The sequence below is a fragment of the Puma concolor genome, chromosome E1, assembly GCF_028749965.1.
Source record: "Puma concolor isolate L17-30 chromosome E1, mPumCon1.1.hap2, whole genome shotgun sequence".
NCBI lineage: Eukaryota > Metazoa > Chordata > Mammalia > Carnivora > Felidae > Puma > Puma concolor.
In genome coordinates this window covers 3,409,858-3,435,467 of record NC_141680.1, presented here as the reverse complement: position 1 = coordinate 3,435,467, position 25,610 = coordinate 3,409,858, and the positions used below count along the sequence as shown (strand labels likewise).

The 25,610-nt window shown below is 49.4% G+C and overlaps 2 protein-coding genes and 1 long non-coding RNA gene across 5 annotated transcripts in view; 2 read left to right on the top strand and 1 right to left on the bottom strand.

Moving 5' to 3' along the window:
• NDEL1 (nudE neurodevelopment protein 1 like 1) overlaps positions 1–5,487 on the bottom strand; it is a 100,974-nt gene extending 95,487 nt beyond the window's left edge. Inside the window, exon 1 of the mRNA XM_086685985.1 lies at positions 5,344–5,487. The gene's annotated coding sequence lies outside the window, so the exon portion shown is untranslated. The remainder of the gene's footprint in view (positions 1–5,343) is intronic.
• Positions 5,488–14,597: 9,110 nt separating this feature from the next.
• RNF222 (ring finger protein 222) lies at positions 14,598–20,491 on the top strand. 3 transcript variants are annotated; one of them, XM_086685977.1, is made up of 3 exons: positions 14,598–14,783; positions 18,941–19,076; positions 19,649–20,491. In XM_086685977.1, exon 3 carries the CDS (start codon positions 19,676–19,678, stop codon positions 20,267–20,269), a length of 594 nt encoding a protein of 197 aa, XP_086542103.1. In that variant the 5' UTR covers positions 14,598–14,783; positions 18,941–19,076; positions 19,649–19,675; the 3' UTR covers positions 20,270–20,491. The 3 variants fall into 3 exon arrangements, with proteins under 3 accessions (XP_086542103.1, XP_086542101.1, XP_086542102.1); XM_086685975.1 differs by having other exon boundaries at positions 14,601–14,783; positions 18,864–19,076; XM_086685976.1 differs by lacking the exon at positions 14,598–14,783 and having other exon boundaries at positions 17,038–19,076.
• A 2-nt stretch (positions 20,492–20,493) lies between these two features.
• On the top strand, positions 20,494–23,593 carry LOC147574029 (uncharacterized). The gene is made up of 2 exons (XR_015243840.1): positions 20,494–22,094; positions 22,334–23,593. It is a non-coding gene; the product is annotated as an uncharacterized LOC147574029 (long non-coding RNA).
• Positions 23,594–25,610: the final 2,017 nt, after the last annotated feature.

Sequence of the window (25,610 nt, the reverse complement as noted above, 5' to 3'; positions counted from 1 at the left end):
TTGAGCTGTCTCCGGGATTCTCATCGTCCTTGCCAGCCTGGTTTATTTCTGCTCCTTCTCTGGCCTTCAGCATCCACCATTCACTATTTCTGTTACTGGCTCAGATAACCCGTTCTTCTATAAACGATAATGTGGTACCCCACGCTTGAGTAGCTCCTTGACCTCAATTCAGTTTTCAGCTCAATAGGCATTTCTTGAGCTCCTATTGGGAGAAAAGCGTGTGACTTCAACCAAACATTCCTTATTTCACTAGCATTAAAGCAAAGGGTCAAGCCAGGCACTTAGCGTTCCAACCAAGGCATAAAGATTTAAAATGGATCCCTACCAGGGGCGCCCGGGTGGCTCAGTCGGTTGGGTGTCCAACTTCAGCTCAGGTCATGATCTCACGGTTCATGGGTTCAAGCCCCACGTGAGGCTCTGTGCTGACAGCTCAGAGCCTGGAGCCTGCTTTGGATTCTGTGTCTCCCTCTCTCTGCTCATGCTCTGTGTATGTGTGTATGTGTATGTGTGTGTGTGTGTGTGTGTGTGTGTGTGTGTGTGTGTGTGTGTGTGTGTCTCAAAAATAAGTAAACATTAAAAATTTAAAAAAAAAAAAAACGGATCCCTATCAGAAAGTATTTGCAACATCCACATGGACATATGTCTATTTACCTATACTTACATCCATCTAAAACAAATAAGAAAAGGGAAGCGTCCAACTAGAAACCAGCAAAAGGTATAGATAAGTTCATAGCAGAAGAAATACAAATAGGCAAGGGCATTTTTAAGAAACATCTCTTTCTTCTATTCTTTTAAATTTGATTTTAAAAATTATTCTATTTTCCCCATTAGCTTCATAATTACACATTCTTTTACCATTCCTTTAATGGTTATCAAGAGATTATGTGGGGGAGCCTGGATGGCTCAGTTGGTTGAGCATCCAACTTCCGTTCAGGTCATGATCTCACAGTCCATGAGTTCAAGCCCCACACCAGGCTCTGTGCTGACAGCTCAGAGCCTGGAGCCTGCTTTGGATTCTGTGTCTCCCTCTCTCTCTGCCCCTCCCCCACTCACACTCTGCCTCTCTCTCTCTCTCTCTCTCTCTCTCCTTCAAAAAATAAAATAAAATAAAATAAAATAAACATTTAAAAAAAAGAAATGACTGTTGTTTAAAAAAATTATGTGCCTCTTTGAAATACTAATCTACCATAACTTGTATGTTTACCACTCCCCAGATAGTGCAAGAATCTTACAATTGAGGGGCGCCTGGGTGGCTCAGTCGGTTAAGCGGCCGACTTCGGCTCAGGTCATGATCTCGCAGTCCGTGAGTTCGAGCCCCGCGTCGCGCTCTGTGCTGACAGCTCAGAGCCTGGAGCCTGTTTCAGATTCTGTGTCTCCCTCTCTCTGACCCTCCCCTGTTCATGCTCTGTCTCTCCCTGTCTCAAAAATAAATAAAACGTTAAAAAAAAATTAAAAAAAAAAAAAAGAATCTTACAATTGAACTCCACCTACCCCCCTCCTGCCTTCTGGTTATTATTGTCAAGTATTTTTTTTTTAATGTTTATTTATTATTTTTGGGACAGAGAGAGACAGAGCATGAATGGGGGAGGGGCAGAGAGAGAGGGAGACACAGAATCGGAAACAGGCTCCAGGCTCTGAGCCATCAGCACAGAGCCCGACGCGGGGCTCGAACTCACGGACCGCGAGATCGTGACCTGGGTGAAGTCGGACGCTTAACCGACTGCGCCACCCAGGCGCCCCGTTATTGTCAAGTATTTTAATGCTTCACATATTTTTAAACTCTTAAGATATTATTTTTCTATACAGCCAATATTCACGTATATATCCAATGCAGTTACCTTTTGTCATTCATTCATTCCTTCATTCTTTGTTCCCATTGGGAACATTTTCTCTCCCTGTTTTCATTTGTAAACCTCTCTGTTCCACCTTCATTTTTGAAGAATATTTTTCTCTATATAAAATCCTAGATTGGCAGCTATTTCTTTCAGTCATTTAAAGATTATACCATGTAGCCTTTTGCTCACTCCGGAGGCACATAGACCATGTGTGGCCTTGACTTCCACTGTCTCCTGGATCCCACCATTTATCTTGAAAATGAGCTCTCAGTATTGTTATCACTCCTCTACAAGTAATGTGGCTTTTTTCTCTCAGCCAACTTTTTAAAATTCTCTTTTCTTCTGTTCTCAGAAGTTTGACTACAATGTGCCTATGGGGGGATTTTTTGGTATTTATTTTGCTTGAGGGTTGTTGTTTCTTGAATCTGTGGCTTAATGTCTTGCATTAATATTATCAAATTTGTAATCAGTAACTCTTGAACTACTGCTTCTGAACCAGTCACTCACTATCCTTTACTTGAATGACTCCAGGGAAATGTATTTAGACTTCTATACCATATTTCATATTTTCTTATTTTCCAACCTTTTCCCCTACTCCATGCTTCAGACGATATATTTTCTACTGACCTATCTTTCCATATACTAATCCTCTCTTCTGTTGTATCTAATCTGCTGTGAAACCCATCTATAGAGTTTTTTATTTCAGTAATAGTATTTTGCAGTTTCAGAATTTCCACTTGGCTCTTTTTAAAAACTATTTGTAGGGGGATGGGCAAAGTGGGTGAAGGGGAGTGGGAGGTTCAGGCTTCCAGTTATGAGGTGAATAAGTCACGGGAATAAAAGGCATAGCATAGGGAATATAGACAATGATATTGTACTAGCATCATATGGTGAGAGGTAGTAGCTATACTTGTGCTGAGCATAGCATAACATATAGAAAAGTTGAGTCACTGGGACGCCTGGGTGGCTTGGTCGGTTAAGCATCCGACTTCGGTTCAGGTCATGATCTCACGGTCCGTGAGTTCGAGCCCCGTGTCGGGCTCTGTGCTGACAGCTTGGAGCCTGGAGCCTGTTTCAGATTCTGTGTCTCCCTCTCTCTCTGCCCCTCCCCTGTTCACGCTCTGTCTCTCTCTGTCTCAAAAATAAATAAACGTTAAAAAAAAAAGTTGAGTCACTATGTTGTACACCTGAAGTTAATGTAGCATTGTGTGTCAATTATACTCAAAAACTTTTTCAGCGTCTCTAGTTATTCTTTATGTTCTTGAATACATTAGAGTCCATTACAATAATAGTAATATCTTTTTCTCCTTTGGATCTGGTTCTATCCTCTGCTTTTCTCTTGGCTTTTGTTTCCATAAGTCTTGTCTCCTAGCTTATCTGTTAATTTTTTTTAAGTAGGTTTCACACCCAGCACAGAGCCCAACATGGGGCTTGAACTCACAACCCTGAAGGTGAGACCTGAGCTGAGATCAAGAGTTGGGTGCTTAACCAACTGAGTCCAGCCAGGTGCACCCACATACTCCTCCCCCTACTCCCCATTAATTTTTGTTATATGCTGAATGCTGGGTAGAATGAAAAATTGTAGAGGCTCCACGGGATGTTATTTTTCCAGAAGGTATATAAATTCTGGTTGACATTCTTCCAGGCAGTTAGAGTAGGGTCAAATCATATGATCCAATCAGGACTGAGACTACCAGGCTTTGTATGGGCTGGCCCATGTCTGGATTGTCCTTACTCCTAGGTCATAGCCCCGCAGGAGTCTCAACTGAAACCCTAGAGGATTGACCAGATTCTTCTTTCTCACCAGATCCTGAATTCCAATTTTAGGCCACCATTTTCTGCTCAGCCTCAAGGCCTCCCAAGCAAATCAGCAAATTCCTTAAGGAATTTCTTTAAGGAAAGCAGTGGAGAAGATGCCCCTTACCTCAAAGTGGTTTCTTTCTCTACAGGATCCTGGTTACTTAAGTTCTGCCCATGTTAGCTACTCTCTGAAGCCTTAAAACAGCTGTGCATGCGAATGTGAGTGGGTGTGGGTACTTATGTGTGTGACCTAATTTTTACATTGTTCTCTAAAGGAATCCTAGTCTGATACAAGCCACCGTGTCTTGACCAGAGGCAAAACTCAACGAGGACACATTTTTTTTCAAGAATAACTCGGACTCTTCTGTGGAAAACAGACCATAGGGGGCCAGGTGAGGGAGGAGAGGGGAAGGAAGAAGGAAAGTTAAAAGGCTATCTTGAATTCCAAACAAGTTGCTGATAGTGTCTTGAGCTAGGATATTGACAGTGATCACAGAAGTGGAAGATTTCAAGACTTTTTTTTTTTTTTTTTGGTAAAGATAAAGTTATAATTATACCAAGGTGAGGTGAGTATAGGGTGACAAGAGGCAATCCCACATGCTGCTGGAGGGAGTCTAAACTGGTACAACGTTTTTAAAAAATATTTACTTACTTTGAGACAGAAAAGTATGAGTGGGGGAGGGGCAGAGAGAGAGAGGGAGAGAGAGAATCCCAAGCAGGCTCTGAGCCATCAGCACAGAGCCCAAAGCAGGGCTTGGTCCCACTAACCAAGAGATCACGAACTGACTTAAGCCACCCAGGCGGCCCTACACTGGTATAACATTTATGAAAGGACATATGACAATATTTATCACAAGTATTTAAAATTACATTATACTCTGACTCATCAGTTCCATTTCAAATAATTATTTTAAGGAAGTAACACCAAGATTTTTCAAATTAAAATGGTGCAGAGACTTTTTATACTAGGAGAAAATTGGAAACAACTTAAATGTCAATTAATACATTAAATAAATGACTACATCTGTTAAAAACAAGGGCATAGGGGTGCCTGGGTGGCTCAGTCAGCTGAGCATCCAACTCTTGATTTCAGCTCAGGTCATGATCTCAGGGTCATGGGATGGAGACCCACCTTGGTCATCATGCTGGGTGTGGAGCCTGCTTAAGATTCTCTCTCTTTCCCTTTGCCTCTGCCCTTCCCTCTCCCTGCTCCATCTCTCTCAAATAAATAAATAAATAAATAAATAAATAAATAAATACGGGTATAAAAGAATGTTTATTGGGGACCACAAGCTAACACTAAAAAAAAAAAAAAATCAGGCCCTAAAAGTATTTATACAATGCAATCTCACTTATTATCTTACTATAATTATACATTATATAATACATCATTACCTTAACATAACCATATATGGTGTGTGTGTGTGTGTGTGTGTGTGTGTGTGTGTGTGTATATATATATATATATATATATATATATATATATATATATATATATATTATACATAAATAGGCTAGAAGAATAAACACCAAAATATTTATGGTGGCTATCCGGACAGGTGTTGTAGAGCTTATGTTTTTCTTCTTCATGTGCCTTTTATGAATTTTCTACATTTTTCCCCCCAACAGTAGTTCTATTTTTATAATCAGAAAAAATATACATTTTTTTTTTTTTCACTCCCGACTCTGTCCCTGACTCTAGCCTTACCTGTCTCAAGCGCTGAGGGCTCTCAAATGTCAGGGAGGCTTTCAGTTCTGGGATGAAAGGCTCATTTCCGGCTCTCTTTCCCCTGAAGCTGCCAGAGCCCCCAGAAAGTGGGAAGAAGTTTCCCTTCCACTCAGGGCCCTGAGATCAAACTTCTGTCCCCGCTTCTTTAGCCTCCCTGCCGGCACCTGTCCCAGAGCGCGCCTGCGCGCCGGGGGCTGGCGACAGGCAAGGGCGTTCTGTGAGTTTCACCATCGCGAGAGGCAGTGGGGCGGGAGCGCACGCAGGTCAGGGGCGCTGCAGGTGCGCCGCTCCGAGCTGGGGCGTTCCTGCTCGCCTCGCCCGCTGCCCCACCCCTGCTTCTCTCCCTCCGCCCCGGAGTCCGCACCCACCACCCCGATTCTTGCCAGTTTCATCCTCACGTACGTCCAAGCTCTGCGCCTCCTTCTCTTAGGATTCTTTTAGTTGATCCTACTCTGGCTTCAGGACCAAAGGGCTCTCAAGCATTTAAACCCAGCCTTGAGCTCAGCCTGAGGTGGCTTCTTTCCTGCTGTGAGATCCCAGGCCTCTGTCCCCCACCTCCCAGGCAACCATCCCTTATTCTCACGTCCCAAGTCAGCGCGTCAAGGTCTGTGTGCACCATTTCAGGCGGTCTGCAAAGCGAGCCTTTCTTCCGCCCCCCCTCCCCCAATTCCCAGTATGTATTAAATGTGCTGTTTATTAGAAGTATGATTAGGGGCGCCTGGCTGGCTCAGTGGGTAGAGCATGGGACTCTTGATCTTGGTGTCGCCAGTTTGAGCCCGACTTTGGGAGTAGAGATTACTTTATTTAAAGAAAATACTTTTAATATAATTTATTGTCAAATTGGCTAACATACAGTATGAACAGTGTGCTCTTGGTTTTGGGGGTAGTTTCCCATGGTTCCTTGCTTACGTACAACACCCAGTTCTCATCCCGACGAGTGCCCTCCTCAATGCCCATCACCCATTTTCCCCTGGTAGATTACTTTAAAAAAATAAAATATGGGGGCGCCTGGGTGGCGCAGTCGGTTAAGCGTCCGACTTCACCCAGGTCACGATCTCGCGGTCCGTGAGTTCGAGCCCCGCGTCGGGCTCTGGGCTGATGGCTCAGAGCCTGGAGCCTGTTTCCGATTCTGTGTCTCCCTCTCTCTCTGCCCCTCGCCCGTTCATGCTCTGTCTCTCTCTGTCCCAAAAATAAATAAACGTTGAAAAAAAAAAATTTTTTTAAATAAAATATGTATTTAAAAATATACTTTTTAATATTTTGTATATATTAAATATATATTTACATATTTATATGTATATTTTATATATTAAAATGTGATTCCATTTATTTTTTCAAGACAAATCAAGTAAACAGTTGTACGTGTGTGGCACTCTGATACGGCAAAAAATACCAGGACAAATGGGCTAGATAATGGCACATTCCTCCACAAGTCCCTCCCCCTTGCCCAGACCATCTTCCCTCCTCCCCTTCCCAGACTCAGCTCCTGCAGAATCTACCTAAGATCATGCTTTTTTTTTTTTTTTTTTTTTTTTTTTTTTATTTATTTTTGGGACAGAGAGAGACAGAGCATGAACGGGGGAGGGGCAGAGAGAGAGAGGGAGGGAGACACAGAATCGGAAGCAGGCTCCGGGCTCCGAGCCATCAGCCCAGAGCCCGACGCGGGGCTCGAACTCACGGACCGCGAGATCGTGACCTGGCTGAAGTCGGTCGCTTAACCGACTGCGCCACCCAGGCGCCCCAGATCATGCTTTTTCAAAGACAACACTGGTGAACGTCTCGGCGACAAAAGTATGGCTCTGACCCCGCGGTGGCCTCGTTGAGCTTCTCGCTTCATTAGGACTCTGAGGAGGGAACTCTGGTGTGGCTCCCAAAGGAGTTTCGAATAGAAAGATGAATGACCATGTTTCCCGAGCTTCCCTTGCCCCAGCCCCCAGCCCCACACACTTGAGCTAGGGGCTTGTGAAGGTAGATTTGTTCATTTAACAAACATTGATTTGCCGGGCTCTGATGATACCGGGCCCCGTGCTACAGAGGTGAGTCATCACCCCCTCCTTCAAGGTCTTAAAAGATGGAGATAGGGGCGCCGCTGGGGGGCCGGCTGTGATGAAGTAGAAAGGCATTCGAGCCAGAAAGAAAAAGAGCATGAAAAAAAATCACAGATCTCCAATAGCCCAAGGCCTTCAAGGCATCTGAACTGAAAGCCACCTCTGTGGCCACGCTTCATGACGTGAGACAGCGAGGGCAGGGCAGTGAGGGCCTTGTGTGGAGGCTGAGTGTGTGGGCTTTGTACTGAGGGCAGCAGAGAGCCCCAGAGGTCCTCGGAGGGAGGGAGGGACAGGGAGAGACCTGTGGAAACACTCTGTGGCTTCTGCAGACCCTGGTGCCATCGGGCTAAGGGGGCTGAGGGCCGAGGTGGGAGCTGGGAGTGCAAAGTGGCCCTTATTCCGCCTACCAAGCCGTGTGCCCTGGTGGGGCTGCCCTTAACCCGGACAAGGGGCATCTTTGTTTTCTGTTCACAGGTCCCAGGTTTCGCCTGTGCTACCAGCAGCCCCAGGCTGTGTCATAAATGGGGGAGAGCCCCAGGGGGTGGCACAAAGGGAACAGGTAAGACAGAGATTTCAGAGGCCCCAGGGAAGCCTTGTGGGGAGGAGGTGAGCCCAGGAAATTTACAGGCGCACGAATAAACTGAAACCCCAAAGCAGGACTCAGAGCCAGCTGTGAAGGAAGCAAGGTCAGGGCCTGATAACTGCACAGGGGTGGAGAGACCCTCAGGGCTGCGCTCAATTCTGGGTCCTCCCCGGGCCTCCCTGTGGGGAGTGTGGCCTCACCGGGGAGGCCTGAGGGGCCGGGCTATGCTGGCTGGAGCAGCGCATCTTCAGGGGTCACTAAAGCCTTGGCCTCTGCCCTGGCTTCCCTGGGGACCAGGGGATCTTCTGCTCCTTACCTGGGGATGGCTAGGCTTTCCCAACTGCCCATAATCCTCAGGCCGATCAAGAGGCTCATGAGCGGAGGCAGGGCAGGAGGAAGGTCAAGGATCATGTACACACACACACACACACACACACACACACACTCAAGAATCAAGGAGATGCCCACCTCCTATCTCACAAGTGTCATTTAATTGCAAGCGCCATGAGCATACACAGGGGCACAGCCAGCTTGCCCCCCACCCCGGCCTTTGCCCTGCACCCCTTCTATGACTCCACCCTCATCGAGAGCCAGGACTGAGCAAGCCTCCACTGGCCCAATATGAACAGTCAATGCGATGGCTTCCCTTCTCCTGACCCAACACAGCCCTCGGCATCGCTGATCAGGCCCCGGTCAATGATCCAGGTGTGCCCACAGGAGCATATCCAGCTGAGGAAGATCATTGTCAGGTGTCTCTTCACGGAGGGCAGTGATATAAAGCCCAAGAGCCTCTGCCCTAGCAGAGGTTTGCCTTACCCCTTGATCCCATTCTTCCTCTTTTCCGTCCCCTTCCCCACCTCCCCCAACCGTCCACTGCCTCAGGGCACAGCCTGCAGTTTCTGGCTCCAAATTCACGTCCCCCGCACCCCCCCCCCCCAGCCTTTTTAACCTTTGATATTTGGAGTGACTCACTTTTACTTTTATTAAAGTGTTGGCCCCGGTTCAGAATGGCAGGAGTGACCATCTTCTTAGGGTGGCTCCGGCTCACCGCCCCCACCCCGTCCCCACAGCAGGTGGAGAAAGGGTAGAAACAGAGAGTGTTGAGTTTTGAGTGTCCCTGCTGCTGGCCACACAGAGTCTCTCCGGGGAGCAAGAGACCCAGGACCCGCAGGAAAACTCACTCCCCTGGGGGGGCTGCAGATGGACACCGTAGATGGTGGGGACAGAGGAGCACTGTCTAAAAGAGCCACCTCAGCTTCTGGTCCTCCGCCATCCAGCCTGGAGGCAGAAGCAAATCTCTAAGCCACCCTTGACCCCAGCCATCTCCCAGGCCAGAGGTTCCCAAACAGGCTGCCCCTTGACATTCCCTGGGGAAACTGCGAAAAACTTTGATTCCAGGGGCACCGGGGTCGCTCAGTCGGTTAAGTGTCCGACTCTTGGTTTCGGCTCAGGTCATGTTCTCATAGTTTCGTGGGTTCGAGCCCCGCGTCAGGCTCTGCACTGATCGTGTGGAGGCTGCTTGGGATTCTCTGTCTCCCTCTCTCTCTCTGGCCATCCCCCATTCGTGCTCTGTCTCTCTCTCAAACACACACACACACACACACACACACACACACACACACACACAACAACAACAACAACTTGGAGTCCAAAAACTCGTTTTCCATGTATGATCATGGAGAAAGCTCCAGGATGGAGATTCAAGTAAGACAAGGAAGATGCAGACGTGTGCACGTAGTGTGCTATCTTTTGATTTAAAAAAAAAAAAAAAGCGGGGAAGGAATACACATCAGTATCTATATTTGCTCGTGCAGATATAAAGTTAAACGTACAGGAATAACCACTAAGGACAGTGGTGACCTCTTCTAAGAATTGTGGTAGGACAAACACAAGGTAAAATTTACCATTTTAACCATTTCTTTAAGTTTTCTTTTTTTAACGTTTATCTTTGAGAGAGAAAGAGCGCGACCTGGGGAGGCACAGAGAGAGAGGGAGACGGACAGGCTCCGCACTGTCAGCACAGAGCCCGACGCAGGGCTCAATCTCACCAATCACGAGATGGTGATCTGAACTGAAGTGAAAAGTCTGACGCTTAATCGACTGAGCCACCCAGGTGCCCCAACACTTTCACTTTTAAATTTTGTTTTAATATTTATTTAGTTTTGAGAGAGAGATACAGAGTGTGAGCAGTGGCGGGGCAGAAAAAAAGAGGAAGACACAGAATCCAAAGCAGACTCCGAGCTGTCAGCACAGAGCCCGACGTGGGGCTCGAACCCATGAACCATGACATGGTGACTTGAGCCGAAGTGGGACGCTCAACCTACTGAGTCACCCAGCACCCCATCACTTTTTCATTTTCAAATTATCTGAATGCATTACTTATTCAAGAAATTAGTTTTTCTAGCATTTTTTTCTGATGATTTCCAAACATACAGCAAAGTTCGAGGAAGTTCACAGGGAGATCCCATATATGCAATACCCAGATTCCACCATTACCATTCACTATTCTTATATTATCATGTATCTATCTGCTCATTTATCCATCCAATTAAAAAATTAACATAGATGGGAATGCAAGCTGGTGCAGCCGCTCTGGAAAACAGTATGGAGGTTCCTCAAAAAACTAACGACAGAACTACCCTATGACCCAGCAACTGCACTACTAGGCATTTATCCGAGGGATACAGGTGTGCTGTTTCGAAGGGACACATGCACCCCCGTGTTCATAGCAGCACCATCGACAACAGCCAAAGTCTGGAAAGAGCCCAAATGTCCATCGATGGATGAATGGATAAAGAAGATGTGGTATATATATATATATACAATGGAGTATTACTCGGCAATCAAAAAGAAGGAGATCTTGCCATTTGCAACTATGTGCATGGAACTGGAGGATATTATGCCAAGTGAAATTAGAGAAAGACAAAAGTCACATGACTTCACTCATGAGAACTTTAAGAGACAAAACAGATGAACTTAAGGGAAGGGAAACAAAAATACTATAAAAACAGGGAGGGGGACAAAACAGAAGAGACTCTTAAATATGGAGAACCAACAGAAGGTTACTGGAGGGGGGAGGGGAGGGGAGGGGCTAAATGGGGGAGGGGCACTAAGGAATCTACTCCTGAAATCATTGTTTCACTTTTTTTTTTTTAATTTTTTTTCAACGTTTATTTATTTTTGGGACAGAGAGAGACAGAGCATGAACGGGGGAGGGGCAGAGAGAGAGGGAGACACAGAATCAGAAGCAGGCTCCAGGCTCTGAGCCATCAGCCCAGAGCCCGACGCGGGACTCGAAATCACGGACTGCGAGATCATGACCTGGCTGAAGTCGGACGCTTAACCGACCAAGCCACCCAGGCGCCCCAAATCATTGTTTCACTATATGCTAACTAATTTGGGTGTAAATTAAAAAAAAATAAACTTAAAATAAAAAAATTAATATAGAATATAGACTCCTAGGCCCCTCCCAACACCTGCCCATTCAGCAGTCAGCCAGCCTCAGCCAGGATTCTTTCCTTGTCTGGAAGCTCCCTACCCTCAGAGAGATCTCTCCAAGGGAGGTCTTATGAGGCCACAGTGGACTCTAGACCCATCCCCAACCCAGCTGGCCTCTTTCCCAGAATGTACTTCAGTCCCCCAGCGATGCCTCCCCTGCTGAACTGGACACAACTCTCCAATGTGACCTGACCAGAGGAGAGGCCACTGCGCCCTCCTGCCCTGAGCTGACAGGTGTGGTTCCAGGCACATTACTTGCACCCATTCCTGTAATCACCATAATCCTACAGAGTAGGTAACCTTATACCCATTTCTCAGATGAAGCCACTGAGGCACAAAAGGATTAGGTCATTTACCCAAAGGTGCATGGCACCTTCTCTTTATATAAACACAGCCAAGTGTGAACGCTTGGACAGTGGTCTTCATTTCCCAGAGCTCCCTACTATCAAATCCTATAGTGTAGATGCTCACACTCTGTCTCTATCTCTTAAAAATAAATAATAAACATTTAAAAAATAAAATAAAATAAAATTGAATTCTTATTTTGGAATACAAAACCATGACAGGGGTGCCTGGGTGGCTCAGTGGGTTGAACCTCCGACTCTTGATTTTGGCTCTGGTCATGATCTCACTATCATGGGGAATTGGCTTTGCATTGGGTTCCGCACTGGGCAGGGAGGCTGCTTGGGATTCTCTCTCTCTCTCTCTCTCTCTCTCTCTCTCTCTCAAAAAAGCAACAAACTATGGAAATAAATATCTGTACACTGAAAGTAATTTTCAAAGTCAAGCTTCATGACAGGGCCAATGGAAGAGATTTGGGGGCCCCGGGAACTTCATGTTATTCCAAAGTCATATCACATTAGTCTAAAGACAGCCCAGCCTGGGGGCACCTTGGTGGCTCAGCCCATTAAGCGTCCAACTCTTGGTATCAGCTCAGGTTCTGATCTCTCAGTCATGAGATTGGGCTCCATGCTGAATGTGGAGCCTGCCTGCAATTCTCTCTCTCTCTCTCTCTCTCTCTCTCTCTCAAAAAAAATAAGCATTCAAAAAGAAGAAAAAAAAAGCCCAGCCTGGCTCAGTCCCCTCCCCTGGAGACACACGGGGCATTGATGATAAGTATCTGAGTCTCCTTTTCCGGAACCCCCAGAAGCCCTAGGCAGAGTCATGAGTCAACCTACCGAACGGACCCCTGGAAATGCTCATGAAGGAGAGACATTTGGGGAGACCTCTGGGACTGGAGTTGCAAAATGAAATATAGAATGCCCAATGAAATTTGAGGGTTTTTTTTTTAATTTTTTTTTCAACGTTTTTTATTTATTTTTGGGACAGAGAGAGACAGAGCATGAACGGGGGAGGGGCAGAGAGAGAGGGAGACACAGAATCGGAAACAGGCTCCAGGCTCCGAGCCATCAGCCCAGAGCCTGACGCAGGGCTCGAACTCACGGACCGCGAGATCATGACCTGGCTGAAGTCGGACACCTAACCGACTGCGCCACCCAGGCGCCCCTGAAATTTGAGTTTTAGAGAAACAACAGATACCTTTTCTCCGCTTGCTAAATCTGGGACTGCCTGGAACACCTCACCTTCAGCTCCTCGGGGAAGAACACACAAGACTGTCATGGCAGTCATCCCTGTGTCCCTGGGTGAGGTGGCCGGGAGCACTCCCTTGACCATCCTCCCCAACCAGCTTCAAGGTGCCCATAGAGCCAGGCCACGATTAGACAGGTCAAGGAGGGGCCACCCTGGGGCGCCCTATAGAATCAAACTTATGCTTGACTGAGCCTTAGATTCAGGAAGCTCCTTTTTTTTTTTTTTTTTTTCAGGAGAAAACCACCTTTTTTTTTTTTTAATATTTATTTGTTTTTGAGAGAGATAGAGAGAGATGGAGAGCCAGAGTGTGGGGGGGGGGGGGGGCGCAGAGAGCTGCGAGCTGAGAGCTGTCAGCACAGAGCCCGACACAAGGCTCGGGGCTCAAACTCACGAACTTTGAGCTCATGACCTGAACCAGAGTCGGATACTCAACCGACTGAGCCACCCAGGAGCCCCAGAAGAAAACCACCTTCTTGAGGACTTGGCCTCCAGTCCTGAGCAAACTACGAGGGAATCCCTCAAAAGGTTTCCAGCACCCCCACCCCCTCGCTTTATTCCTGCCTTGTTTTTGATTATTTTTTCCTGATCACAGAAGAAACACACCTTCCAGGGGAACATTCAAGTATCACAGAAACGTAGAAGTTAGAGAGTCCCTCCAGAGATAACTACGATCAAGTTTGATGTGTCTTATTCCAGATCTTTCTCTATAAGAAATTACCCAATTTCCATAAACAGAATCACGTTTTACAGACGGTCCTGAAACTTACCTCTGTTTCCCATGGTGTCAGGGATTTCTTTCCAGGCAGGTCTGCCTTTCTAACTCATTGGTTTTCACGCTGCCTCATTCTTCATCTCCATGGTGTTTGGTCTTTGGGAGCTCTGAGCCCCTTTGAGTGTTTGATGAATGGCAAAGGCACGTGGGCACGTCACTCAAATATTTGTATATTACTTAGGGTGTTGTAGCCTTACTGAGGCTGATCTGACCCCTTCACTCTGTGCATGGCAGGGGAACAGGGGTCTGGGGGAGGACAATTGAAATGGGCCCAGGACGGTGAAGGACCATGAAGACAAATTTCTTTTAAAGTTTTTTTTTAATGTTTTTTATTTTTGAGGCGGCGGGAGAGGGGCAGAGAGAGAGAGGGAGACACAGAATCCGACGCAGGCTCCAGGCTCTGAGCTGACAGCACAGAGCCCGATGCGGGGCTCGAACCCACGAACCGCGAGATCATGACCTGAGCTAAAGTCTGACACCTAACCGACGGAGCCACCCAGGTGCCCTGAAGACACAGTTCTTATTGTTGGGATGGGGAGACCCACCTCTGATAGCCTCAGTCAAAGGGGTCCTGGATCCTGGCTTCCATTGCCAGACCTCCTGACTGACTTGGGAACCCATCCCCGGGCTCCTCTGCAGACCCAGGGGCTCCTCTCCTAGCATCCCCGTCAAGATCACCTGACTCCAGAAGCTGCCAATCCCCTGGCCAACGCCAAGAGCCTCCTGGCCTCAAACGGGTTGGGCGACATTCACTTCCCTTCACTGTCCTCCCGACCTGCTCAGTCATTAGGAAATGCCTCAGCGGCGGCTGTCACAGTGACAGCAGCAGGAAGACGTGCCGTCTGCCCAACACCTGTGGGTGGCTCAGATCTGCTCCGCGGAGGACGCGGTGGAGAGGCGGACGCTGCTCTCCCTGGTCCCAGCCAAAGTGAGTCTGGGGGACTGGCTGGGGGCGGGGAAGGAGGGAGATCCAATCAGAGCTTGGCGAGGTTCTGGACCAAAACTGGAGTGGCACAGGGGTGTGGGAGTGTGTGTGTGTGTGTGTGTGTGTGTGTGTGTGTGTGTGTGCGCGCGCGCACACATAGTGTCTAGGGGTGGGGAAGTGGTCACAGCCGAAGCCACAGGGTCTCGCTTTGGGACACCAGGAGGGAAGCCCAGCTGCCTAGACGTGTCTCTGCCTAACAGGCTCCTCGTCCCAAGGTGGGGGAGGCGGGAATCCCCTGGGCTGACCGTACCCCCCATCAGTCCTCACCACGGGCTGCTGCTGTGGGTGCTGGGGTTTCATGTGGTCAGCTCCCCTTGGGCCAGCCTGGTCCTCCCCATGCCTCACAGGTGGCCGGAGTGACAGCCATGTTTAGAGTCACTCTGAGGAAGGTCTCTACCAAGGTGATGCGAGTTTCATCTCCTTTTTAAACCACTTTACGAGGTAGGCTAGACATAAGAAGGCTGTACGTGTTTAACACATACAACTGGATTCTGGAGCTCTCAGAAGGGATTTCCATCCATGGGTGTTTGTTAAATCAGGGTTTCTGCGGGGGTATGAGGGCTGGGACCTCCTTTTCCACCATCCTGCTCTCCGTTGACCAAGGTCTGGACTGTCCTCCGTGGAGGCATATCCAAACCCTCACTAGAGGCGGCCTGGGCCCACCCTGTACTGGCCTGTCTCCTGGGTCCACCCTGTACTGGCAGTGTGGCTTTGAACAAGTTCCTGCAGCCCTGAGCCTCAGTCCCTTCATCTGTAAAGTGGAAATAATACCTACCTCCCTCGGTTGTTGTCAGGATTACACGAGGAAGAGATATAATATACCAAGCACGTAATTAGTGTTCAATAAACGGTCGCTGTTATAATTATTTATTATTGTGTCGACACTGGTCCCACCTCACCGAGGAAGACTTTCCAACCCTACTCTCCCCACAGTTTCCCAAAGCACCAGCGGGGATGCCTTTGGGCATATAACGTCTTACGTTGTTATCGAGCTAGTCTGTGCCCAAATCAGAGCACATTCCTTGAATTTCTTTGACTGCCCTCACGCCGGCCCCAGCACCCCAGTACAGGGTCAGGCCCATGAGAAGAACTCAAGGAATAATGAAATGGAATTAAGAGAAAGGGAGGGACGCAAGGAGGGAGAGGGCAGGGAAGGACCGAGAAAGGGAGGTGAGGAGGAGGTGGGAGAGGAGGGTGGCGCTGTCCAGACACGGGTGGTGTGGCTCTCCTGAAGCACGGGAAGAAGAAAAGGTTGCCCAGGGAGGCCACCAGGGGGGACCAGGATGTCCTTCTGCACCCCTGGATCCCTTTTACTTTTCCTCAAACTCCAGTGAAAATTAGAGTTTTCCTCCTCCCCCTCCTGCTCACCTCAGGGAGGATAGTGCTTCCCAACTCAGCTAAAGAGCTACTCACCCAACTCGTCTACTGATTCTAATAACCTTCTCTATATCATCTATGGAATCTCCTCTCTCCGCGTCTGTCTCTCCGTCATCTCCTTCTCTGTCATCTTCCTGGGTGGCCTCAGTCAAGTCACTTCCACTTCTCTGGACCTGGTCTCCTCCCTTATAAAACTAGATTTAACTAAATGACCTCAAAAGTCCTTCCTTCCCCTAACATTCTCTTAACCATCTGCTTGAATTCTCTTGCATACCTTGATACCTACTTCTCAGTGACCCAAACAACTTCAGCTATTAATCACCATTCCTCCTTTTTTTTTTTTTTTAATCTCTTTTTCAAGAACATTTATACATGTGCCCTGGGCTCTAAAGTTTCATGAAGGACCTTCTTGATCCTGCTTATCTTCAGTGCCAAAGCTTAGTTCGTGGCACACAGCAGGAGCTCAAGAACTATTTGTTGAATAATTGGATGGATGGATGGATGGATGGATGGATGGATGGATGGATAGGTGGATGGGTGGATGGGTGTGTGGGTAGGTGGAAGGAAGGAAGGAAGGAAGGAAGGAAGGATAGATGGATGGGTGGATGGGTGTGTGGGTAGATGGATGGATAGAGGGAAGGAAGGAAGGAAGGAAGGAAGGAAGGAAGGAAGGAAGGAAGGATAGATGGGTGGATGGATGGGTGTGTGGGTAGATGGACGGATGGATGGATTGATGGATGGACTGATGGATGGATTGACAGAAGGAAGGAAGGATAGGTGGATGGGTGGATGGGTGGGTGGGTGGACGGACGGACGGATGGATGGATGGATGGATGGATGGATGGAAGGAAGGATAGGTGGATGGATTGATGGGTGGGTGGATGGATGGGTGGATGGGTACACAGGTGGATGGATGGAATTGCCACCATACGCCTGTGGAGGTTGTGAAATGCAGGGAGATTTGTGAGTAGTTGGTTGGCTTAAGAGGATCATGGTCATCCCTGAGAATAATGCACAGTTTAGACATTTGCGAGTGTGTTAAGAAACAAAAATGACAGAGAAACATTGGAATCATCACCTTAATTGTTATCTATTGCCCATCACTTCCCTAATCTCCCCTTGAACCTGTTGCCCAGTCCATCCCATCATCTCTTCATCCTCTTGTACAGTTATTCTAATCTGAGGGGAGCTGGCCTCTGTTAGGGGTGTGTGCTAGTTTTTTAGTCATCTACATAATAAGGAACAACTGGGGCACCTGGGTGGCTCAGTGGGGTAAGCATCCGACTTCAGCTCAGGTCACGATCTCACACTCCGTGAGTTCGAGCCCCGTGTCACGCTCTGTGCTTGACAGCTCAGAGGCTGGAGCCCGCTTCAAATTCTGTGTCTCCCTCTCTCTCTGCCCCTCCCCCACTCACGCTCTGTCTCTCTCAAAAATAAATAAGCATTAAAAATTTTTTCAAAAAATAATAAGGAACAACTCGTGAGGCGTGGCGGAGGGGGAGGCAGATGCTAGGCGCCTGTCTTAGCAATGACATCTCCCACTTGTTGAGCACGTACTGTGTACCAGACTCTTCGGTCACATTGGCTCACTTAACGCTCTGAACAACTCTGAGTGGAAAGCAGTGCTGTGAACCCCAAGCTCCAGGTTAAACAATTTGCCTGAGGCTATACAGACGGTAATGGGCGTATCAAGGATTTGAACTCAGATGCAGAGTCTGAGCACTTGAAATCCTCACCCAGCCTGGGGGCCACATTGATCACCCAGAGACCAAAGCTTGAAAACCTCTGAAAAGATTTCGGTGCTGCCTCCAGGGTCCCAGGTCCCCTGTCCCCACCTTTACATGGTTTTTTTGCTCCTTCTTCCTTCCGGGACATTTTCAACTTGGCAAAATGTATTCGGAACCAAGCCAAGAGAGGGGAGTGATTCCAAAAGATTTATGATTTGAGAAACTATAGTCTTTTCTAATAACTGACCTTGTGCCCATTATGTCATCTCTTGGTTGTGGGGGTGCCACAGGGTTCCATTTGTCAGCGTGTCCATGTGTCTTTTGTCTATGTCACTGGTGGAAGAAAATATCAATGACAGGTCATCACAGTTCCTTCCAAAGAGGCTGATCTAGATGAGTTGAGACTACCCAGCTAGGATACCGGGAACTTGTAAGTGAGGAACCTTGGGCCTCACCACGTACCCAAGTAGGTGTTTCCATACTTCAAAGTCAACATTTGGGAAGCTGTGTGCTTAATCCAACAATTCTGCCATTGCTGAAAACATCTTTGGGGGCTCTCGTTTGCTTTCAGATAATGTTTAAAACCTACCTTGTTCCTTTACGGTGACTCCGTATCTTCAGTTTATTTATTTTTTATTTTTTTAAATCATTTTTTAAGTTTATTTATTTTGAGAGAGCGAGCGAGCAGGGGAGAGGCAGAAAGAGGCAGAGAGAAAGAGAATCCCGAACAGGCTTTGCACCACCAGCGCGGAGCCCGACGGGGTGGGGGGGGGGGCTCAACCTCACGAACCGTGAGATCGTGACCTGAACTGAAACCAAGAGTCAGATGCTTAGCCGACTGAGCCACCCGGGCGCCCCTCTGTATCTTCAATTCAAAACAGCATCACAGCACTTGATCATTCATGTACTTTCTCACCAGGCCTGTCTCCCAGTGACTTGTGGCCATTTCCAAAATACCAGACATATCCTCGAAGCATGAAAATCTGCCTTTGCCAGGGTTAATCCGAAGGTTCTCTAGCTGCCTTAGGCAGCCCAGGAAGAATTTGAAGAATGAGTGGGCTGTGGCAGGTGGACGTAGGAGCCCACAGCTCCCTGCTGTGACGACACAGAGGGCCAGCGGGCACTTGGATGTGTAAGTTCTGAGCTTTATTTTCAAAACAGTCATTGCTTTATAGCCACGCTCAGCACAGAGAGGAATGCAGTCCGATGGCTGGATACAATCCAGTGGCCCTGCCGAGTCCCGGAGCAGGGAGAGAGAGAGGAACAGCAGAGGATCTTCTGGAAAATGGCCACTCTGGGTACAGACCCATACTGGAGACTGGGCTGAATCTGGAGGGGGGAGCATCTGTTTAGCTGCTCGCTTCCCCCAGGAAGCGGGTTCCCCCCCTTGCCTTCGCTTCTGCCATCAAAGCAGGAAGAAGAGAGGTGATGACCTCACCACGCATGCACGTCACGGTTGGGGTGAGGGATCAGGGAGGCCACGCCTTCATCACAATCCACGCCCCTGGTTGCAGAGTCTCTGGGGGCTGGCGTTCCTCCTCATCTGTCTCCCCATCCTTCCAGAAATGCTCCCTCGTCTCCTCCTAAGGGGCTTGGCTCCAGGTCTCAGACTCTGGGGCAGGGGCCAGGAGGTGTGGGAGGGACTTGGGAAGGAGGGAAAGGCACGGGGGTGCTCACAGCCCTTCTCCCCCCTGCCCCCCACAGCTAAGGCCCTGCCTCGGCAGAGTGGCCATGTCAGAAGGGGAGAGCAAGGACAGCTCGGGCAGCGAGTGTCCCGTGTGCTACGAGAAGTTCCGCGACCTGGACGGCGCCAGCCGCACCCTGAGCTGCGGCCACGTGTTCTGCCACGACTGCCTGGTCAAGTACCTGCTCTCCACCCGCGTGGACGGCCAGGTGCAGAGGACCATCGTCTGCCCCATCTGCCGCTACGTCACCTTCCTCAGTAAGAAGAGCTCCCGCTGGGCTTCCATGCTGGACAGGAGCTCCCAGACCTTGGCCGTGCCCGTGGGCCCCCTGGCCGCCTCCCCGACGGCCTGGAGGCCGCCCCCCAGCCAGGGCGCCCAGCTCCCCTCGGACCCGCCGCCCGGCCTGGCCCGGGAGCCCCAGGTCTTCGTCATCAGCCGCCACGGGATGCCCCTGGGCGAGCAGGACAGCGTGCTGCCCCAGCGCAGCCTGGCCGAGCTGTCGGAGGCCTCGCCGGCCCCCAGCTCCCGCCGGGCCTTCTGCTGCCGCTCGCGGGCCCTGCTACTCATCACCCTCATCGCCGTGGTGGCCGTGGTGGCCGCCATCCTGCCCTGGGTGCTGCTGGTGAGGAAGCAGGCCTGACAGCCGCCCTGGGCCGACCGGGGCCTGGACGGGCGTCCTCACTTCTCACCTCTGGCTCCTCCCGCCCGGCGGGGGCCCAGGGAGGCTGGGGCTGAGCTCTGGGCCCAAACAGGAACACCGGGTTCCGGGCCAGGGTGCAGAAGGCAGTGGAGGCCCCTCAGGAACCACAGCTGCGCCCCCCACCCCCCGGGTGGGGGTTGGCCGTAGCCTCAGCAGATCCTCCCCGCCTCCTCCGGGCTGGTACTGAGCAAAATGGAGAGCTGGTGGCCTCCCCCTTCCTGTGGGGTCACCAGCCCTGAGGCGTCCTCCTTCTCTGCCAGGTGACCCACCCGAAGCCAGGCGGGGCTCACTGGTGGCTGGCTGGGGGCCCAATGGCAGGACCCCTCCAGGTCAGAACTCCCACCCGGGTTCTCCAGTCTGCTGTCGGGAACAAACAGAAGCAGTGGCTCAGGGCCCGAAAGCGCCCTTCCCAGAATCTCAGCAAACGTCCTCACGGCTGCCCTCCCGCCCCCAAGTCCTCCTGAACCCCAAGTCCCCGGCCTGGAAGGCCTTCCCTTGTGGGGAGGAGCCGATCTCAGGGGCTGTGGCCCCGGGGACCTCTGGGGGAAGTAACAGAAAAGGGAAGCTGAGGCCGAGGCTGGCAAAATGGCCCACACACACAGAGCCAGAGGCCTCCGCAAGCCTCGCGGGCCCGTGAATGGTCCAAAGTTTGAGTCTTGGGGTTGTCAAGGGTGGACTGGCGGGCGGGGAGTGCAGGGGAAGCTTGACCGAGACTTGAGTCAGCCGAGAAGTATGCAACTATGGGGGCAAATTAACCCCTGGGGGCTCCCGCCTCCCAGCCGGCCCAGGTCCTCATGACCCAACCACTCATTAGAGGTCACACCAGCCGGGCCAGTTTCCCAGGCCCATTCCCAGCTGGGCTGGGCCGGGCAAGGACGGGTGGGGAAGCAAACAGCTGAATTCATCAGGGACTCTACTGTCTCAATGAGACAGTCCCCACCCTGGACTGTGGCCCGGCTCCGTGAGGAGGGCCACTCCGAAAGCCTCGGACCGGGGTCTTGCCCATACGTCAACGGGCCATAATCTTAACTGTAGGATGAACAACGACAAAAACTCTCAGCTGCTCTCTGGGATAGGCGGTTGTTCACACCCCGGCTGTGCCAAGAGCTAACGCTCCCCCCCCGCCCCCAGCTTATGCCTCTTGGCAAAGTTCGCTATCTATGGGGAAAGAAATAACGCCCTGCCTCTTATCTAGTTCCCAAATCCCTGTGGTGGCTGGTGTCCATTAGGGGACCGCCAGGGAAGGGCTCCTCTGTATAGGGGATATTTGGGAAGCAGGGAGGGCTGATTGAAAACACTTATGGACTTCTTTTTGCTCCTTTCCAGACTCAAAAAAGAGCATAGGTGCTATTTGTGGGGGCGGGGGGGGGGGGTAGGGAACAGGTGGATTCATGGGGAACATATTTATTACAAGACTCAAAATGTTAAATTTACAAAGACTCTAATGAGTCTGTTTTATTTAAGCTCGGTCAGACTGCTTTCAACAGCGTCATTGAATTTCTGGGGACTTGACTAGTCTTTTCAGATTCTGTTGTGTTTGCCAAAGGCTAATTTCAAAAAACCTGTGGTGTTTTCATGTCATTCATTCAGTGGTGACTCATAGCTGGCACTTCTTTTATTTTCAAAGAATGCCGAAAGTTATTTTTTAAATAAAGGTATATATTTTCCCAAAGATTCCAAAGACATTGCCAACACCCACGGGGAGCTCTGAGCTTGGACTTTCTGGGAAAATTCTCTTTAGACGAAAGAGTTTGAAAATACAAAGGTAGCCTGTTTCGGATAAAAATAAATAAATGTTAAAAAAAAATTAAAAAAAAAAAAAAGGGGGCACCTGGGTGGCTCAGTCGGTTAAGCGGCTGACTTCGGCTCAGGTCACGATCTCGCGGTCCGTGGGTTCGGGCCCCGCGTCGGGCTCTGTGCTGACAGCTCAGAGCCTGGAGCCTGTTTCGGATAAAAATAAATAAATGTTAAAAAAAATTAAAAAAAAAAAAAGACAATACAAAGGCAAATGGGTCTTTAAAAACAGCCACACTTGTCATAGAAATGCAAATTAAAATTCTGCTGGTATATATACCATTTTTCACCTATTAGCCCGTCAAACCCTGATTAAAAAAAAATTATGTTTATTTACTTTTTGAGAGAGAGACAAACAGACAGGGTGCGAGTGGGGGAGGGACAGAGAGAGTGGGAGACACAGAATAGCTCAGAGCCTGAAGTGGGGCTTGAACCCACAGACTACGAGATCATGACCTGAGCCAAAGTTGGACGCTCAACCGACTGAGCCGCCCAGGTGCCCCTCAGACCCTGATTTAAAACCCGCTCTGCTGCCCAAGCTGAGGGAAAGCAGGTGAGGTGGTTGGAGATGTATATTGGTAACAAACCCTAGGAAGGGAAATTTGACATCACCTATCAAAATTTCCACTTTGACCCAGCAAGTCCTATTCTAGAAACATATCCTGTAGATAGACTTGCGGAGATAGGCAGTGTTCTATAATTGCAACTTTGTCATCACAAAGGATTGGAAAAACCCTACGTGACAATCAGTAGGGGCCTGGGGAGATTTCCCCCTCCCCCTTTGATATTTTTTGAACCAAGCAAACATAGTACTTATTCAAGAATTAGATTGAAAAATGTTAGTACAGGGGTGCCTGGCTGGCTCAGTTGATTGAGCATCTGACTTTGGCTCGGGTCATGATCTCATGGTTCGTGAGTTCGAGCCCCGCATCGGGCTCTGTGCTGATGGCTCGGAGCCCGGAGCCTGCTTTGGATTCTGTGTCTCCCTCTCTCTCTGTCCTTCCCCCACTCATGCTCTCTCTCTCTCTCTCTCTCCCTCAAAAATAAGTAATAAAACACTTAAAATTTTTTTAATCTTTTTTTAAAAATGATATTAGATGCCAAAGATATCTTCAGGGTACATACCTGTTGCCCCGTGAGGAGCTGGCCCCCAAAACGTTTGAGAGCTGCTGGACTACCTGTCCTGTGGCTCAAGGGTGTCAGCTATGGCTCAGTGGGGCTGGTTTGTCTGCTTAGAGGTGTGACATCTTATGCTGAACAAGCACACCAGGAAGGAAGGTAAGAAGCTTAATATTTGACTCAGTGTTTCTTAGCTCCTATGGACTTCTTTGGGCCGGATCATTTACTATGCTTGTTTTGATTTTTCTCTACCCTTCCTTTCCTTTGTCAAGTGAAAAGCTTTGGCTTTGAGTAAACCACCCTGAGGTCAGAGAGATACCATTAGATAAATAAAGAGATGGACAGACAGACCGATGGATGCCTGGGATTAAACATGAGCTGTTCCTCCTCCCTACCTTCCCTTGTCCAGGGGCGTGCCCCTTACACACACACACACACACACACACACATGCACGCACACGCATGCACACACAACTTGGCCACCTAAATCTAAATGCCCTAATCTAATAGCACGTATTCATCAATCAATGCCAATACATGGAAATTATATTACATTTGGCTATCTTCCAAATGAAACAGCAAAGCAGTCTATACGAGCTGGCCACCTGTGTAATCCTAGTCACGTGCCTTGACAAAAAAAAAAATGTGTCACGTCATCTGGCTCACGCTCTCTCCCATCTCAACCTTTTGATTCATGCTATCTGATTTCATCTACTCGACCTATACCGGAGGCCCACAGGAGCCCTTCTCCGCGGTCCCACACAATTTTTTTTTTTTTTTATGAGACAGATGGCATTGTATCGGGGTAGGGGATTTGTGGGAGGCGTCGGCACTGGGCGCTGGGCCAGGGTGGCACGGGCCATGCTCAAGGCACCCTCTCGGGTGTGGTGCCCACCAGTGAAGCCGCTGGTGTGGACCAAGATGCAGCCAGGGATCCCGCTGATCTGGGCTAGGGCCTCATCCCGAAGTCCCCGCCATGGCTCTGGCAGGGGCAGCTGGCTCTGGAATGAGTGGGGCTCCCTGGGCACACACTGTACCCGCCGCTGTCCAGCCTGGTCCGTGTAGATAACAAAGGCGACGGTCACCGGGGGGGACAGCCCAGATTCCAGGTCCACCTGGAATCGCCGGGCCGGGGCCTCTGCCACCAAGGCCCAGGCTGGCAGCCAGCTGTGCCGGTAGGAGTCCACTCTCTGCAGAAACTCCTCTCGAACTAGATCCCAGTGCAGACCTTTCTTGGTCTTCTTTACCAACACCGGTGGCTTTTAATTTCATCAGCATTTCCTATCGGAAACCACGGTTCTTCCAGGAAAACATTTGGCATTCCCAAATAATACTTTCCAAATGTCTTTTGCTTTTAATGTTTATTCATTTTTGAGAGAGAGAGAGAGAGAGAGAGAACACGAGCAGGGGAGGGGCAGAGAGAGAGAGAGAGGGAGACACAGAATCCGAAGCAGGCTTCAGGCTCCGAGCTGTCAGCACAGAGCCTGACGTGGGGCTCGAACTCACGGACTGGGAGATCATGACCTGAGCCAAAGCCGGATGTATAAGAATGCTCTTTAGGGGCACCTGGGTAGCTCAGTCAGTTAAGCTTCCAACTCTTGATCTCAGCTCAGGTCATGATCTCAGGGTTCATGGGATCGAGCTCATCATGGGTTCATGAGCTGACAGGGCAGAGCCTGGTTGGGATTCTCTCTCTCCCTCTCTCTCTCAAAATAAATAAACTTTAAAAAAGAATGCTTTTTAAAGGACATATCTTGTCTTAAACGACACACAAACTGAAAGCATGAATAAAATTTAAGACTCGTGCAAAAAAAACAACAACCCAAAACCCTTTTAATTTTAACATATACCTGCAGAGTCTAGCCCTACCAAGCAAGCTTAAGGATCCATCTATTTCTAGTGAAAACCCAGGCCACGGATGCCAGGAGCCTGGGCACATAGCACCTCTGCACTCCTGAGACACCCTCCCATGACCTCTACCTTTGGCAAAGCCTGCAATGACTCAGACAGCCCTGTGGCTCACCTCGCTTTTCTCTCTGACTTCCTTATCAGCCCAGACGTCCTCTTTTGGCCCCCAAATAACCTTGCCCCATCCCCACACTCTCCCTCACCCTCCTTTTACCTGGTGCAAATGAACACCACAACTAATTCTCAACACACTATTGGCAGTTCCAACAAATGGTGTTGGGCGCAAGGCTCTGGGCTTCGCTTGGGTGGTTCCCTCTGCCTGGAAAATACTTCCCCACCCTTGTCTCCCAGGAGAACTCCTACCTAGCCTTCCAGAAATAATCCAAGGGTTACCTGTGAAGACTCCCCTGAGCCCAACCTCAGTTAGAATCGACTGCACCCCATTACCTTTCCAGGCACA